This window comes from Montipora capricornis, chromosome 2, assembly GCF_036669925.1.
Source record: "Montipora capricornis isolate CH-2021 chromosome 2, ASM3666992v2, whole genome shotgun sequence".
Classification (NCBI taxonomy): Eukaryota; Metazoa; Cnidaria; class Anthozoa; order Scleractinia; family Acroporidae; genus Montipora; species Montipora capricornis.
The window spans coordinates 8,775,383-8,792,882 of NC_090884.1; the positions used below are offsets into that span (position 1 = coordinate 8,775,383).

Genomic DNA, 17,500 nt, shown 5'->3' on the forward strand with positions numbered 1-17,500 from the left:
GCAAATTGGGATCGATTCACCGATCCTCATTCTCCCATTGCACGCTATCATTGGGCGGTAAAACGTCAAGGGGCCGGACATATTACAACATTCAAGACGACAGCTCTCAACCGATCTCCTACAGCAACAAACCTTAATCTAGTGTCTGGAAAACGCTATTGCGCAGTAGTCAGAGGCTATAACGAGGCTGGACTTTATACTCAAATTACATCAAATTGCGTGTTAATAGACCAAGATCCACCACAGGCAGGTAGCATAAACGATGGACACTTAAGTGATGTAGATTATCAGTCAGAAGACACCATTATAGCGGCAAACTGGAATGGTTTCACCGATGGCAGCACAGGAAGTGGGATCATGGACTACAGATATAAGGTTACTGATATTACCGGAAGCATTATCGTTTCCTGGACGTCCGCTGGGAAGTCGACAAACGTAACACATGATGGGTTGGCGTTGAAAAACAACAAGTATTTTGTGACTGTGAGAGCCATTGATATGGTTGGTCTTAGCACTGACGTCACATCGGATGGTGTTACCGTGGATACGACTCACCCCGTATTTACTGGTGAAGTTGTAGTGACAGGAGTTGAAGACATCATAAATGGAATTCCGTGTGTGTATATACCAAGTGTATCCTCAATTACTGTGCAATGGGCTGGATTCTCAGATGCTCACAGCGGACTTCAGCGATACGAGTGGGCCATCATACCTTCAGAAAAGCCACTGTCAACCTCCGACTTTGCAGTTGTTCCAGGACCCAATCTTCCCACATCGGCAACATTCCAAAACCTTTCATTAACACAAGGCAAAGGTTATTACGTCATCATAAGAGCCATCAACGGTGCCAAATTGTATAAAGACGCGTATTCGGTCTTGGTAATACCTGACGCCACCCCTCCATCCTCTGGAAAAGCCTTCGACGGTCCAACCACGCAGGTAGACATCGACTACCAGGCTACATTAGTGAAATTTAGATCAGGTAAACGTATTCAGTTCAACATCACTAATATAACTAAACAAACTTTTGTAGCTGATGTCTTTTTCTGAGGTGAAACAGACCTTGAAAAACGATACATATTAGTCTAAGAAAGAAAACTTCGGTCGCACGAGAGCATAAAAGGCGAATTTTTTGTCCCCCCTTAGACAAAATTCCCTTTTAGATTTAGAAGGCGAACTTTATTCAGCTAGTCCTGTCGTTGTAATTTTTGCCAAAGTTATATGATAGTTCAAAATGATGTCTTAATTTCGGCCTGTGAACGGTTTGGCGTCTGAATCAAAGCTTCATCTTTAACTGTGCCGTGCTTTTGTCAAATCTCCTGCAAGGATGCGGTAAGAAGGACTGAGACGTTCCCAATTGAATTTCCTTTCGTTACGTATTTACTTCATTAAGCGCTGCGGCGTTTTTTAACTTTTGGGCGCGTCCGATGCGGCGTTTATTTGAAAATCATATTTCTTAAAGTGCCCCTGTGATCAAAAAAGCCACTTCCTTTTTTCCTTCAGATTTTGAAAGTGTGTTTGCTTAACACCTGACTGGCAAAATTTTGAGCTTTGATTTTTATCCAAAGGCCGTTTACTTTGAGTGTAAGTTTTGGATTTCACGGTCCGCCATTACTCACTTTCAAAACTGACCGATTAGAGCTCAAAAGGTTGGATCCAGGGAAAAGTGACGTCAGAGGCTCACTAGCTTAAAATTTCAGCGTGTGAACGCAGCTTATTATATATGCAAAGCGTGAGTTTAAAAGTCTGAAAGCCCAAGACCCCCGTGCAAACAGTAACTGAATTATATTCTTCTCCCAAACTGGTTGTAGTGAACGGTGGTTGGTCAAGCTGGGGTGGATGGGGTTCTTGTAGCAGAACATGTGGAACTGGTTCTCAAAACCGATACAGAAGCTGCAGTAATCCACCTCCAAAAAATGGCGGAAGATCTTGCCCAGGGACATCGCGCCAGTCGACGTCGTGTACCATCAAACCTTGTCCTGGTAAGAATGAGCTGCTAAAAACAATTTGCCGTCCTAATCTCTCCTTGAAATGTTATTTTTTTTTCCGGAAAATTTCCGTGGCTATTCAGGTGGCTCAAAACAGTTTCGAACACATTCCAAGACTTAGACTTTGATGTGTCATTATAGCCACTCTTCATCCGTTGATGCTACAATCATGGTATCAAAAAACTGGTGAACACGTTGGTATTATTTTTGTGACACAATAGGTTACCATAGCAATACTATGACCTGCTAAAAACACCCTTAATTTCAACTTTAAGCGCTTATATTTCAAAAACGGCAAGGTGAATTTTTTTTCTTATAACAGAATTTTCATTAGCAGGATAACATGTAACTTTTGGCAAAGTTTAAAGAATCTCTGTACATGGGATTCAGAGCCATCTAAACTTTTCCAAAAATTAAGACGGCTCTGAACCCCATGTACAGAATTTTTTTAAACTTTGCCAAAAGTTACATCTTATCCTGCTAATCAAAATTCTGTAATAACAAAAAAATTCACCTTGCCGTTTTTGAAATATAAGCGCTTAAAGCTGAAATTAAGGGTGTTTTTAGCAGGTCATAGTATTGCTATGGTAACCTATTGTGTCACAAAAATAATACCAACGTGTTCACCAGTGATTGGGCAGTTTTTTGATACCATGATTGTAGCATGAATTGATAAAGGGTAGTAATTATGACCCATCAAAAATCTACGTCTTGGAAAGTGCTGGAACCTGCATTGAGCCACCTTAAGTGTACAATTCGTTCTCTCACCGAAACGACCAGGTTTAATGCATGTACAAATAGTAAATGAATTGTATTCTTCTCCCAAACTGATTGTACTGAACGGTGGTTGGTCAAGTTGGGGTGGATGGGGTTCTTGTAGCAGAACATGTGGAACTGGTTCTCAAAACCGGTATAGAAGCTGCAGCAAGCCACCTCCAAGATATGGCGGAATACCTTGCACAGGGACATCGCGTCAATCGAAGTCGTGCACCATCAAACCTTGCCCTGGTAAGAATAAGCTGCAAAAGACAATTTACGCTTCTAATCTCTCCTTAAAATGTGATTCTTTTATCCAGACAATTTCCGTGGACATTTAACTGAACTATTTGTTTTCTCGCCAAAATGATCAGGTTTCATACATGTACAAATGGTAACTGAATTGTATTCTTCTCCTAAACTGATTGTAGTGAACGGTGGTTGGTCAAGCTGGGGTAGATGGGGTTCTTGTAGCAGAACATGTGGTAGTGGTTCTCAAAACCGGTATAGAAGTTGCAGCAATCCACCTCCAAGAAATGGAGGAATATCTTGCCCTGGGACATCGCGCCAATCGAAGTCGTGCAACATCAAACCTTGTCCTGGTAAGAATGAGCTGCTAAAAACAATTTGCGCTTCTAATCTCTCCTTGAAATGTTATTATTTTTTCCGGACAACTTCCTTGGCTATTTACGGTACAATTTGTTTTCTCACCAAAACGACCAGGTTTAATGCATGTACAAATTGCAAGTGAATTGTATTCTTCTCCCAAACTGATTGTAGTGAACGGTGGTTGGTCAAGTTGGGGTGGATGGGGTTCTTGTAGCAAAACATGTGGAACTGGTTCTCAAAACCGATATAGAAGCTGCAGCAATCCACCTCCAAGAAATGGCGGAATATCTTGTCCAGGGATATCGCGCCAATCGAAGTCGTGCACCATCAAACCTTGCCCTGGTAAGAATGAGCTGCTAAAAACAATTTACTCTCCTAATCTCTCCGTAAAAATGTAATTCTTTTTTCCGGACAATTTCCGTGGACATTTAACTATACAATTTGTTTTCTCACCGAAACGACCAGGTTTAATGCATGTGCAAATGGTAACTGAATTGTGTTCTTCTCCTAAACTGATTGCAGTCAACGGTGGTTGGTCAAGCTGGGGAGGATGGGGTTCTTGCAGCAGAACATGTGGAACTGGTTCTCAAAACCGATATAGAAGCTGCAGCAATCCACCTCCAAGTAATGGCGGAATATCTTGCATTGGATCATCGCGCCAATCGACGTCGTGTACCATCAAACCTTGTCCTGGTATGAATGAGCTACTAAAAACAAATTATGCTCTTAATCTCTCTCTCTCACTTTCTCTCGTTGAAATGTGGCTCTTTTTACCAAATAATTTAAGTGGACATTTAACTTTATGATTTCCTTTTGATCGGGTTTCATGCACGATCAAATGGTAGCTGAATTGTATTCTTCTCCCAAACTGATTGTAGTGAACTTAACGGGTGGTTGGTCAAGTTGGGGTAGATGGGGTTCTTGCAGCAGAACATGTGGAACTGGTTATAAACTGGAACTGGTTACCTTTTTTTTTTCGTTTTTTTGTTTTGCTATAGTTGGTAACTTTCAGAGCGTTGTCCACCTTCACCTAAAATTTTTGTCGTCTCCAATATCGAAACATCGCTCTAAAGCCATTTGAAATTTATCCTCACAGGCGGAGTGTTGGAAGGTTATCCCTAAGCACTTCGACGAGGTTATCCCTAAACCGGGTTAAATACCATGACAACCATCAGGGTTAATATGAATCATCTCAACTCGTATCGAGGAGTAATTAAGTCAAAATGGGACGTGCTCTTCCAATAGACTTAAATCTAGAGTTAATCGTTTTTATTGGTTGTGGTTTTCGTGTTCCATTGCAAATATAAAAGCAACGGTTTCGATTGATTTGTTAGATCCTGCGTTTTCAACCGGCGTAAACTGAAGCAGAACTGACACAGTTTAAAAAGCGCGCCTTGCGATTGATTCGGTTTTCGCGGGCTTTTTAAAGTAACGCGCGGACAATATTTGCTCTTAAAGCGCGAAAAACTGTGGTAACGACCATTTCTGGGAGTTGCATGTACTACGTTTCAACTAGCCTAAGATTTGTGTCTTCTACCCCAACGCGACAATGTTTCTTCGACTCTCACTTAGTGCCTTACATAAGATTTCCCTATTACGCGGCCTTTCGCGTCGAGATGCTTTTAAAAGAGAATTTGGAATAAAAAAGACTGCATTTAAAATTACAAGCTGAGGAACCATTTTAAAAAGTCACCAGGCGTCAACTAAACTTTCTAGGCAACACCAAACCGTTGCACTACTAGTGTACTCGAGTAACTTTGACATAAACTTAACAGTAATCAATTTTGCGCGCGAACTAGTCATCTTAACAGTCATCACGCGAAAGTTTGTCAAGTGGACTTCCCCACTTCTCTTTTGACACGAAGCGATTGACTTCGCTTTTGATAGCCTGAGTGCTAATTTGACTTAAATATATTGGTGTTTTGGGGACTTGGCATATAATGTCATGCTCGTCATCATTTAATACCATCTATGTCTAGAAATGCCAAATTTTACCGAACTTGAAAAAAAAAAACTCTGTATCTGTCTCGGTTTTCCCTTGATTCTTTATTCGCACACAAAAGATGAAAAAGAAGACACTTAATCGCTTGAATAAACACACGATAACGGTAGCTCTAAAACAAAATATTCGTTGGATTCTCTGCATAATTTAACACATAATTTCAAGTATTGAAAGTGTTGTACTGGAAATTGCTAATAGCATGTAAAACTAACGGAGCAAAAAATTTGAATCTCTGGTAGGATACTCTCGATTAAGCGTATTAAAATTTCTGTGTATCTTAGAGAAGATATCAAAGACGGCACGACTAGGATATATCAGCAACCAGTCATTGACTGCAGTCATTGACTGGCTATCCTTCTTAACTGCGATTTCGTTCTTTGATATTTTGAGGTTAAATTGCCATTTGGACATTCAATCACAAGCCTGCGGGCGTTGGCTCACAGTTCCTTAGAGTTTACATCTGGTCAAATTCAGTTAACTCACTTACCTTGAAATCTTTTAGTTGATGGAGACTGGTCGAGTTGGAGCACGTGGACAACTTGCAGCAGATCATGTGACTCCGGGATAGAAGTTCGAACGCGAAGTTGTTCAAAGCCATTGCCTCAATATGGCGGGAAGAAGTGTCCAGGAGCGGCAAAACAACAGCGCGAATGCAACACTCATTCATGTCCAGGTAACAACCAAGGAAAGGACAATTCTACATAGTTGGTGCATCACAATTAAAGAGTTTCTAGCCACCTTTAAATTGGAGTTCGCTTACAAGCAAGGATGAATTGGTTGGAGTTTGAACTTTGGTGAAAATGAGCATTGGGGCTTGAGATCGAGTTTTTTTTGGTAGCGCATGCAAAGAACGTAAAACTTGTAATCATAGTCATACCATTCACAATAGGCGATTTACAAAATAACGAAATTTTAGCAAAAAGACAATTGTTAATGTTTCCCCAACAACAGACGCTGATATAGCTTTGTTTTGAGTGCCTTTTACAACCGTGGGCGTAGTGAATCTCCCAAGAGAGGTGTTCTGTAAATAAATCTACTCGGAAAAAGGTTGAATTCAAGGCATGGGAGAGAGAGGCTCCCTTGATGAGTTTCTGACGCGCACAATGTGAGCTGAATACATAGATATATATTGTCCTGCCATTTCGGGAGCGATCATGTACGGAGTATACTCTTGAAATCAAGGACACCAAACGAAGAGACCTTATACTCCTTCATCAGCAAAACATCGTTCGGCCTTTCTTTTAGCTGCCTGTTCTTTCGTGTATTTATTCGTTTATCCAGGTTACATCTTTTCCTTTCTTTTTTTAATCACATAATTATATCGTTCTTTCAGTCAACGGTGGTTGGTCTGCCTGGTTTGTGTCAAGACCTTGCAGTCTTTCCTGTGGCGGTGGAACAGAGATACTATCACGCACTTGCACCAATCCAGCCCCAAAACATGGCGGAGAATTTTGTCAAGGAGACACAAGAAAGGAACAAGTGTGCGCAAGCAATCCTTGTCCAGGTTAAGAAATATGCTTTCTCTTCCGTGCGAAAAAGAAAGCAATGGCAATTTTAGAGCTTGGGAACATTTATTCAAACACCCATCCGTCTGTCCGTCTGCTAGTTTGTCGCTTCGCTCATTCCGCGCTGGCTCCTTCGTTGATTCAATCGTTCGTTTTATTCATTCATTTTTTTTCTTTCGTTTATTCACTCACATGTTCATTGATTCATTTTGTTGTGTTTTTGGGTATTTTCTACAATCTCAATGTGGGTCTTGAATTGTTATATCTTAGTCCAGGGTGGTTGGTCCAGTTGGTCTGTACTGACTCCGTGTAGTGTTACGTGCGGCAACGGAACAGAGATACTGTCACGTACTTGCACTAACCCCGAGCCTAAACATGGCGGAGAATTTTGTCAAGGAGACACACAGAAGAGACAAGTGTGCACACAGAAGCCTTGTCCAGGTTAGTAAACTATGTTTTTGCCAGCGTGCGAGTTACAATAGATGATTCATCCTCGTTTCCGCTGCTCATGTATCCATCCAGTGTTCTAGTTCCCTATACACCCATTCATTCGGCAAACATCCACCCATTCACTTACCTGGACAATTTAAGAAATTGACCTTTATAGACAAAAAATTCAGGTGGCTTCAACGAGACTCGAAGCCATAAACTCTTTGATGCCGGTGCAACGCTCTGCAACCTGAGTTGCGAAGCCACTCTTTTGGAAGCACGTCAATTCTTTGGGTTAGTCAAATTACTTTCTTGGTCTATGAGTACACTCCCACATTAGGTAAACTTCATTTCGTTTCTGTCCCTTTTTTGTAAACCCTAGTGAACGGAGGCTGGTCCAGTTGGGACATTTGGTCACCTTGCACCAAAACCTGTGAATTCGGGACGCAAATTCGAACACGAAATTGCACCCAGCCGCGGCCTCAGTATGGCGGGAAAACGTGTCCAGGAGCAGCAGTGGAAAAGCTGGTGTGCAACTCTCATTTATGTCCAGGTTAGCCATGCATTTCTCAATATACCGGTATGATTCATTTCATATATCATTTCGTCTATTACGCTAAATTCTTTTCGGAAACGAGAGATCAAAGCCGTTGCGTTAGATAACTCTAGGGATAAAGGCATGTCCGTGTTATGTTGCAATGATGGTAATGATGGTCTCTGTTGTTGTTTTTGCTGTTATTATTATTCGTGTGCGTTTTGGTGCTTATTTTACCGTTTCGGGCATTCCGTGAAATCACTGTCATATGGCGAAGGCGAAGTCAAGGCAGCACACTAAGATTTCGACTGTAAGCTCGTGTAGTCAGCTCAGAGGCAGTTTGCGCCGATTTGCGAACATTGGTGAATGTTTCGCCGTCGAAAAACCCCACGCACTTGGCTGGAAATGAGCATTTTCTGCTTCCGATTCCATGATAGCTGATGATTTTAACAGCTGATGATTATAAAAAAAGGTCATGAGGGTAGGGTCCGAGGTCAAATTAACTCCACACGATGAGGTACAGTCATTACAACACTTACCAACACTTACCACAGCGGCTTCTCGAATTCTCAACGGAAGCCTGTAACCCAATACCACTTGCACTCAAAGGTCATCTTCCCACTAGTAATTAATTATTACACGCTCTCTAGTGACGCAAACTTGGGCTGCCTATGAATAGCGAAGGTCTTCAAGTACTTAAACACTTTTTCGATCAACGCACTGTCAAAGAACCAAGCTCGGAAACGCTCCTCTGCCTTGCCGAACTAGTTTTAACGCTTAACTGTTTTTCATTCGCTGGCAGCTATTACAAACAAATTAAGGGTGTAGCAATGTGCACAAGAATGGGACCTAGCTGTGCCAATCTTTTGTAGGATATGTTGAACACTGATTTTTTAATCAGTACAACGGCCCCAAACCTGAACTCTACAGCCGCTACATCGACGACTGCATCGGCGCTATTTCATCCAGCAGAGAAAAACTCGATCAATTTATAATCTCCATCAATTCTTTTCATCCGGCTCTTAAATATACCTGGGAAATTTCGGAAACTTCACTGGCTTTCCTAGATATCAAAGTTTCGATTAGTGGCAACGTACTATGTACCAGTGTGCACTACAAACCTACAGATACTCACAGTTATTTGTTGTATTCATCGTCACATCCATCACATGTCAAGAACTCCATTCCTTATTCTCAATTTCTTAGACTTCGACGTCTATGTAGTGATCACTCCGATCATCTTTTTCCAGCAAATCAGAAGAGATGTGCCAGTTCTTCGAAAAACGTGGCTATCTTGCCTCTATGGTCAAAGCGGGCCATCATCGCGCCCAACAATTTGATCGACAGTCAGCACTACAAACGTCACAAAAGGATAAGAATGACAGAATTCCATTCACCCTCCCTTTCCATCCTCATAATCATGCAGTCAAAAGTATCATTCTTAATAACTTTAAATTACTCCAAAATGATCCCGAGACTGGTAGAATCTTATTGCAACCTCCACTTATTTCATTCAAACGCGACAAAAACGTAGGTAACTTTTTTAATTACAAGCACGCTCAAAACTAAAGAGCAACCCGGCACTTTCAAATGTGCGCGCTCACGACTGCAAAACTTGTTCTTTCATTCTTAAACAGAGTTAACGGAATAGAGTGTAATGTGAAGTGCTAGATTTCAATCCCATATGAACCATGTGAGCGTTAGCCCTACTGATGGAAATGGGCCCACTCAAGGACAGAGAAAAACTCTGACCAGGGTGGGAATTGAACCCACGACCTTCGGGTTAGATCTCCGCCGCGCTACCGACTGAGCTACCAGGTCAGACGGGAGCAGGCCGTGGGAACTGAAGATGATAAAGTCACGGCAATGAACATGTACAAGTACAAGGAAAGGTTACGTTTATACAAACGTTGGCCGTGTAGCACTTATATTTTAAACAGAGTTAACGGAATAGAGTGTAATGTGAAGTGCTAGATTTCAATCCCATATGAACCATGTGAGCGTTAGCCCTACTGATGGAAATGGGCCCACTCAAGGACAGAGAAAAACTCTGACCAGGGTGGGAATTGAACCCACGACCTTCGGGTTAGATCTCCGCTGCTCTACCGACTGAGCTACCAGGTCAGACGGGAGCAGGTCGTGAGAACTGAAGATGATAAACAGGGCTAACGCTCACATGGTTCATATGGGATTGAAATCTAGCACTTCACATTACACTCTATTCCGTTAACTCTGTTTAAAATATAAGTGCTACACGGACAACGTTTGTATAAACGTAACCATTCCTTTCATTCTTAACACTAGCAGGATATCAGGATCTAAGCGATCTGTTAAGATCACCGATCGTTTCACATGTACCTCCGCAAATGTAATTTATTGCATTACCTGTACGTTATGCAATCTTGAAATCTTTCACTTGATGGAGACTGGTCGAGTTGGAGCACTTTGACAACTTGCAGCAGATCATGGCAAGCATTGTAGGCATGGAAGTAAAATAACGCCAACGTCTTAAGCCGCTATCGAGATGAAAAAGCGTGGAATAGAGGCTCAAGAATAAGATTTTTTTAGATGGAGAAACTTATGGAGCCAAACCACCTGTACAGGTTAAAGAAAACAAATCAATCATCCAAGTTGTTACATAATTATCAACCTTATCCTATTCACAAGTCATATGCGCACCAGGCGCTCACCAAGGGGACCCTCTATCTCTACTAATTCCTTGAGTCAACCCTTTCCCGAGTAAATATATTTTTAGGAACAAACTTTTCCCGCAAGAAGTATGATATTTTCCTTGACGCTGAGATGGCTTTGTTTTGATTGACTTTTACAACATGCAGTGGGCGTGTTGAGTCTCCCAAGGGAGGTGTTCTGTAAATAAATCTACTCGGGAAAAGGTTGACTTTACTGAAAGCTAAGTATGGGAGACTCAGAGAGAGGCTCCCCTTGATGAGTTTCTGACGCGCATTATATGAGCTTTTTTTAAAAACAAGAGCCGTATACATTCATATATTGTCCTGCCATTTCGGGAGCGATCAGGTACGGAGAGGACACCAAACGGAGAGACCTTATACTCCTTCATCAGCAAAACCTCGTTCGGACTTTCTTTTAGCTGCCTGTTCTTTCGTGTATTTATTCCTTTATCAAGGTTATATCTTTTGCTTTCTTTTTTTAATTACATAATTACATCGTTTTTTCAGTCAACGGTGGTTGGTCTGCCTGGTTTGTGTCAAAACCTTGCAGTCTTTCCTGTGGCGGTGGAACAGAGACACTATCACGCACTTGCACCAATCCAGCCCCAAACCATGGTGGAGAAGTTTGTCAAGGAGACACAAGAAAGGAAAAAGTGTGCGCCAGCAATCCTTGTCCAGGTTAAGAAATATGCTTTCTCTTCCGAGGGAAAAAGAAAACAATGGCAATTTTAGAGATTGGGAACATTTTTTTAAACACCCATCTGTCTGTCCGTCTATCAGTTTTTTGTTTTTTCATTCGTTCTTTGTTTTTGGGTCGCTTCACTCATTCCGCACTAGCTCCTTCGTTGATTCAATCGTTCCTTTTATTCATTCATTTTTTTCTTTTGTTTATTCACTCATTTGTTCATTCATTCATTTCGTTGTGTTTTTGGGTATTTTCTACAATCTCAATGTGGGTCTTGAATTGTTATATCTCAGTCCAGGGTGGTTGGTCCAGTTGGTCTGTACTGACTCCGTGTAGTGTTACGTGCGGCAACGGAACAGAGATACTGTCACGTACTTGCACTAATCCCGAGCCTAAACATGGCGGAGAATTTTGTCAAGGAGACACACAGAAGAGACAAGTGTGCACACAGAAGCCTTGTCCAGGTTAGTAAACTATGTTTTTGCCAGCGTGCGAGTTAAAACAGATGATTCATCCTCCTTTCCGCTGCTCATGTATCCATCCAGTGTTCTAGTTCCCCTATTCACCCATTCATTCGGCAAACATCCACCCATTCACTTACCTGGACAGTTAAAGAAATTGTCCTTTATAGACAAAAAATTCAGGTGGCTTCAACGAGACTCGAAGCCATAAACTCTTTGATGCCGGTGCAACGCTCTGCAACCTGAGTTGCGAAGCCACTCTTTTGGAAGCACGTCAATTCTTTGGGTTAGTCAAATTACTTTCTTGGTCTATGAGTACACTCCCACATTAGGTAAACTTCATTTCGTTTCTGTGCCTTTTTTGTAAACACTAGTGGACGGAGGCTGGTCCAGTTGGGACATTTGGTCACCTTGCACCAAAACCTGTGAATTCGGGACGCAAATTCGAACACGAAATTGCACCCAGCCGCGGCCTCAGTATGGCGGGAAAACGTGTCCAGGAGCAGCAGTGGAAGAGCGAGTGTGCAACTCTCATTTATGTCCAGGTTAGCCATGCATCGCTCAATATGTGATTCATTTGATATATCATTTCGTCTACTACCCTAAATTCTGTTTAGAAACGAGAGATCAAAGCGGTTGTGTTAGCTAACTCTAGGGATAAAGGCATGTCCGTCTTATATTTCGATGATGATTATGATGATGATGATGATCTCTGTTGTTGTTTTAACTGTTATTATTATTTTGGAGGTGTCTTTATGTGAGATATCAACTTTAACTCCACCCCGCCTTGAACAAAGAGACGACAGAGGAAAAATAGTTTTTCCTATAATCCTATCTCAGTGCAGCGCCCAAACGGGGAAGGATTTCCTGAGGAAGTGAAATGTTTACTATTCGGAAAGAATTGTAGCAAATTCGTAAGCAGATTTGTCCTCATTTTTGTAAGCAAAGTTGTGCTTCGATTCCAAATGCTGCCCTTGCATGTAAAGGGGCAAGCGTTGCGGGAAATAATGTTTCCACAACAACTCTTTTTGGTTACGGGAGCCTTAAGTTCAGGAAACTACATTTCTATAAAACAAAACCACTTTCTACTTGTTGTTCTAGCGTCACAGTGCATGATGGCCCTTCGCAGAGGTCACCTTTCTCTAAAAAAGCGACTCATGGTCACCAATATAAAAAAGTGATTGTGTTTATTTTTAAAGTCCGCAAAGCGGTGAGATTTCGCCTTTTAAACAACTAACACTTTTCATTACATCTCGAAGTGGATGGTGGCTGGTCTGAATGGAGCGGCTGGACAGATTGCAGTGTGACATGTGGAAACGGTACAAAGTCACGTGCAAGGAATTGTGACAACCCAGCACCAATCGCTGGTGGAAGACATTGCAAGGGACTTTCCGAAGATGTAAAATCATGCAACGCTTCTAACATATGTTATGGTGAGTGTTAAGCTACAACAGTGTTTTTTTCAGCTAGGTTGTAAAAGAAACAAGAGGGTGCATGTAAAATACGGTTAAGACCGGAGAATTGAAGTAGCCATCCAGCTATTTCTATCGATCATCTCTGTTAACTGTAATAACTCACTCGCTTTCAAGTATTTTACATTCTGTCCATAATAACTGTTTTAAACTAGTTTGCAAGCTAAATTTTCGAACATGATTTATGTAACCTCAGAGATACAAAGTAAGAAATGGAGAAACCATATTTGAAGTGAAGGTTGTCTGGTATTCATGATCATCTATGGGTTGAGCTTCCCTTTCTGGTTTTGGTCTCAACAAAGTAGAAATATATCTTCAGCATTCCGACACTTTTTCAGTTTTCCTTTCCTGTGTTGTAAATTTTCGCTTGACAATTTCTTCTTGGGGATGATAAAACGAGCGTTTCCGAGTTCAAATAGCTATCGCGGAAAACAAAATGTTTTCTTGTGCCTGAAACGCAAGCGGTAAACAACATGATCCCAGGCAGCATAATCTCTTTCATCGATTTTCTATTCTGAGCGCAAAAGATGTTTCAAAATAGTTCATCTTTGAACAGCCAGGCAGCTGATAAAACATTTTTCCGGCCCTTAAAGAACGAGCCCCTTCCCTTATCACGAGCTACCAACATTAAAAAAGGGGTAAGGGATGGGCGAATATTAGGAGTGGAAAATGGGAAATTTCCGCTTTGGAAGAAAACGTCCCTTCTCGGGGAATTTCTCGATCAGTTTTTTTTTTCCCTGACTGTAGTTTCTAGCGCCCTACAATCACTCTATAATCAGTATCTTTACCGAAATTTTGGACAAGAAGAGAAAACACCTAAAATAGAAATCGACGGATGGCAAACAAAGCTTGAGCGAGTAGAAATGATCTTGATGGACGTCCATAGACAGGAGGCTATAATTACTAGAATGAGTGCAAGCATTTGTTTTAAGCAGAGAACTTAATTGTTAATACGAGGCAAGAACGTTATGTCTACCTTCTTTGTAGATACAGACCAAAAATGTGCGTCGACGATCTGAGATTTTTAAGAAAAACCTATGAATGTAAATGCTCTTTTCAAATAAAGAGCTTTCATTTCCTTGCAGAATACTTCCTGAATAAATTCGATCATAGAAAAAAATCATTTTTTGACGTATAACTAGTCCGATTTAAAACAACCTTGAGTTCTTTTAAATGTAATCAGTGTCAAAAATAATCGAGGCCAAGGGTTGTAAAATGCGTTCCTTTACCTTTTAAAAAGAAAACTGTCTCAGTGGATGAAAACTGGAATGACAGAATAAAGTAGAACTTAATCTCACACTCGTGACATGCGGGGAAACAGATGACGTCAGAGAGGTTTCAGCAGGATGATTTATGCATATTGACGTTTTCGTTACTTAGGGATTCCCTACTGAGTCTTAAAATCTGTCAGTGCCACTCTCAGGAAGTAATGGACCAATGGGTTAAGACTTTGGCGATTTTTTTTGACATCGTGTCAAAGCCGAAATAAATCTGACCAGTTTTTCAAGTTTCACTCTATTTCCAAATGGCGTGACACTGTCACTCATTGATCAGAGATATTGACGTATTTTCAATTTATTTTGGCAGATAACATTGGTTGCTACGGTAGATTTCCTCGGTCCAGTCTGCTTCGCGGTTTCCGTGACGAGATTGAGTGGTTTAAACCGCCACTCAAGAAACAGATGGACAAAGTGGTTGAAAAGTGTTCACGCATAGCCATGAAAGAGAGACTAACATTCTTCGCTGTAGAAGACTATGGAAACTGTTACGGAACGCAAGAATTTTTTGCTGGGAGTGTGCCCAAGTCAACCAGGTGCAATTTCGGAGTCGGTTTGGAGAATTTTTTCTACGTATACAAAGTTTTCTTGTGATTTCTAAAGGAAAGACCTTAAGTATGAAGCTTTTTAAGATCCCAACTTTGCCTATTAAACTCTGTCTATCAACAGATATTGAGAGACAAACGATTTCTTTTACTAAGAAATAAGTTAAACGGTTCCGCAGAGCTCCTCTTTTATGTGTTTTTTTGCCGCAACTTGCTGTTCTGCCTGTTCCAGGTTGTCGGAGGATGGGGACGAGCAAAATTGTGGCCAGGGCGAGAAAATGTCGAGGGAAGACTGGGGTAGTGGCGCGGTGCCGCCCTATTATCCGAATCTTCGCCCCACCCACCGAGAGCTTGGAACACGCTCCTTGCTTGCAGGATAGTGAGAAGCACGTTCTTTGTGATGTCACAGATGTCCCTTCACTCTTCTCGTTAACTTTTTGCCTCATTCGACGCCAGAAATTGTCTCTTACTTTTTAATGAAGAACCCTTCCAATGAAGAAGCTATAAGTAGTTAAGAAAATAATCTCACCCAAATGCTATTTGTTGAATTAGATATTTAGTGTTTAGACATTAAAGAACCACTTCTTGATGTAATAGGCCATTTCCGAGCTCACATCTGCCTCCTCTTCAAAGCGAGTCTAATTGCGAAGTTATTCTTATGAAAAGTAGTTTTCAATCATATGTAAAGTAGAACTAATTACCATCTCAAAAACTTCGCACTTAGACTCGCTTTCAAATGGCGGCAGACATGAACACGGAAATGGCATATTAGCTTCAATTTTAGACGGAAGAGTTTGGATACGTCAGAACTGTAGAAAAACGAGGCCTGTGTTGCGATTTTCATTGCCAGAGCCAATCTTAAGTATTATCGTTGGTTAAATGAACCTTCCACCAAAAGCAAACATATTTTTACCACTTTCGCATTAAAAAGTTAGCAAAAAAGCTGTCATTTGGACCATGGTCAGCCAGCGTTCTATGAGTTGCATTAATTTATTCCTTGTTTGAGGCAATGAAAAAAGCAACAACTGCCTTGCCATGCAATATTTCTTTTAATGCACGAATGGAAGACAGTTTGCAAGATACAGTAATGGCAATAACCGATAAATCCATATCTTTCACGAGCTCGGTTGTGGGTCAAATGACAACTAACTTCGCTATCTTTACGTACCTTGTGCGGTAGATACGAAAAAGCTAATTGTCGAGGGGAAAAAAATGCAAAATATGTTTGTTAAAGCATGAGGTGATTTATGGTCGACGTCGCAACTAAAAATATGACTTTCGTTACACTTAAAAAAAAACGAACCAACAAGATACCGGTCAATCTTGATCTCCTTACATTCAGCGGAGTGTTCGTTGAAAGTCAATGAGATTTTAAAGGTTGGACTTGGAAAGAGTCTTCCCGTTAAATATTTTCGGTATTTGAAAAAACAAAGTACGCCTGAAAAGTTGGGGAGATTTCGGGGCGTTCCTCAGGTCCCAAAATGTCGAGGATGATTCATGAAGGACGGTGCCTACTATTGTTATTGCGCATACGTCCTGCGCAGCTCGAGATACTCAGGTTTCCTATGGGCTGTGCTCAGTAACACAGGGATATTTTTGCCCGGTTTAAAACTATACGGAGAAAGCTGAACTTAGCAAGCGTTCTTGGTATTCAAAAAGAAAATTGGAGGTAACCATGGATTTTTCTGAGATAAATTGGCTTCAATTTGGAAAAGAACGCCATACATTACTTTGTATATTAAAGATTTTTACAAATTTTGTTGATCGATTATCTTTGAAAAATACGTGGTTACCCACAATTTTCTTTTTCGATTTCAATAACACTTGTTAAGATCTGCTCATCCCGCATGTTCATACACCACACAAAAATACCTTTGAATTAGTAAGCACCGTCTTTAATTCTGTACCGGTTTGGAACGGGGCAGCTTCAGTCAGCAAAATATGAACCAAGGCGTTGTCAGACTCGGAAAACCATAACCATGAGCCTACAACTCAAACATTAGGTCTAGTAACGGCATTTTCACTGATCAAGCTATTTTTAGACGCGTTCTTAAATAAGATTTGGCTTGCACGAGTGGCCATTCTCAATCCCTCAAGTATAAAAGACTTGTGATTAACTGGAAAGGTCTGGTTTCGTGGCAAAATCGATTTAAAAATAACTCGGTCTGTAAGCTCCGCTACACCAAAGTTAATGCATGGAGATCGTTATGAAACTGGACAAGTTCCTTTGTTTCATGTTTTTGTCCGTAGTTTTGGCCTTGTGACCCTGCACAAAACACACCTTTTTTAGAGAAGATAACCAATCAAATCCTTCGTTTAAATTATGCGCAACTAATTTGCGAAGCCGTGCGAAGCGAAAACAAAAGATTGTGCAGGGTCACGGTCAATTCAACATCGATTGCAATAACATTGTTCTCGCTTTTGAAAGTTCTAAGGTTTCATAACCAGTCCCTCGATTAACTATGGTCCTAGTCATTGGCTCCTGGAGAGGAAGATAGTTATTTCCGCACCTATCGCAAACCCCCCTGTGAATTTTTTGTATTTCG

General features: G+C 41.1%; 1 protein-coding gene and 1 non-coding gene across 5 annotated transcripts in view; one reads left to right on the forward strand and one right to left on the reverse strand.

The window, feature by feature from the left end:
* LOC138038708 (A disintegrin and metalloproteinase with thrombospondin motifs adt-1-like) overlaps nt 1–16,075 on the forward strand; it is a 16,483-nt gene extending 408 nt beyond the window's left edge. The window contains exons 1-15 of one of the 4 annotated variants that reach the window (XM_068884727.1): nt 1–982; nt 1,812–1,982; nt 2,826–2,996; nt 3,176–3,346; nt 3,525–3,695; nt 3,876–4,046; nt 5,858–6,028; nt 6,689–6,859; nt 7,131–7,301; nt 7,672–7,842; nt 11,022–11,192; nt 11,493–11,663; nt 12,035–12,205; nt 12,920–13,093; nt 14,720–16,075. The exon at nt 1–982 is cut by the window's left edge and continues 408 nt beyond it. In XM_068884727.1, coding sequence (XP_068740828.1) covers nt 1–982; nt 1,812–1,982; nt 2,826–2,996; nt 3,176–3,346; nt 3,525–3,695; nt 3,876–4,046; nt 5,858–6,028; nt 6,689–6,859; nt 7,131–7,301; nt 7,672–7,842; nt 11,022–11,192; nt 11,493–11,663; nt 12,035–12,205; nt 12,920–13,093; nt 14,720–15,003 — 3,492 coding nt within the window. In that variant the 3' untranslated portion in view covers nt 15,004–16,075. The remainder of the gene's footprint in view (nt 983–1,811; nt 1,983–2,825; nt 2,997–3,175; nt 3,347–3,524; nt 3,696–3,875; nt 4,047–5,857; nt 6,029–6,688; nt 6,860–7,130; nt 7,302–7,671; nt 7,843–11,021; nt 11,193–11,492; nt 11,664–12,034; nt 12,206–12,919; nt 13,094–14,719) is intronic. The other 3 variants (XM_068884731.1, XM_068884730.1, XM_068884729.1) reach the window with 3 other exon arrangements.
* Nucleotides 9,876–9,948, reverse strand: Trnar-ucu (transfer RNA arginine (anticodon UCU)). The gene has a single exon. It is a non-coding gene; the product is annotated as a tRNA-Arg (tRNA).
* Nucleotides 16,076–17,500: the final 1,425 nt, after the last annotated feature.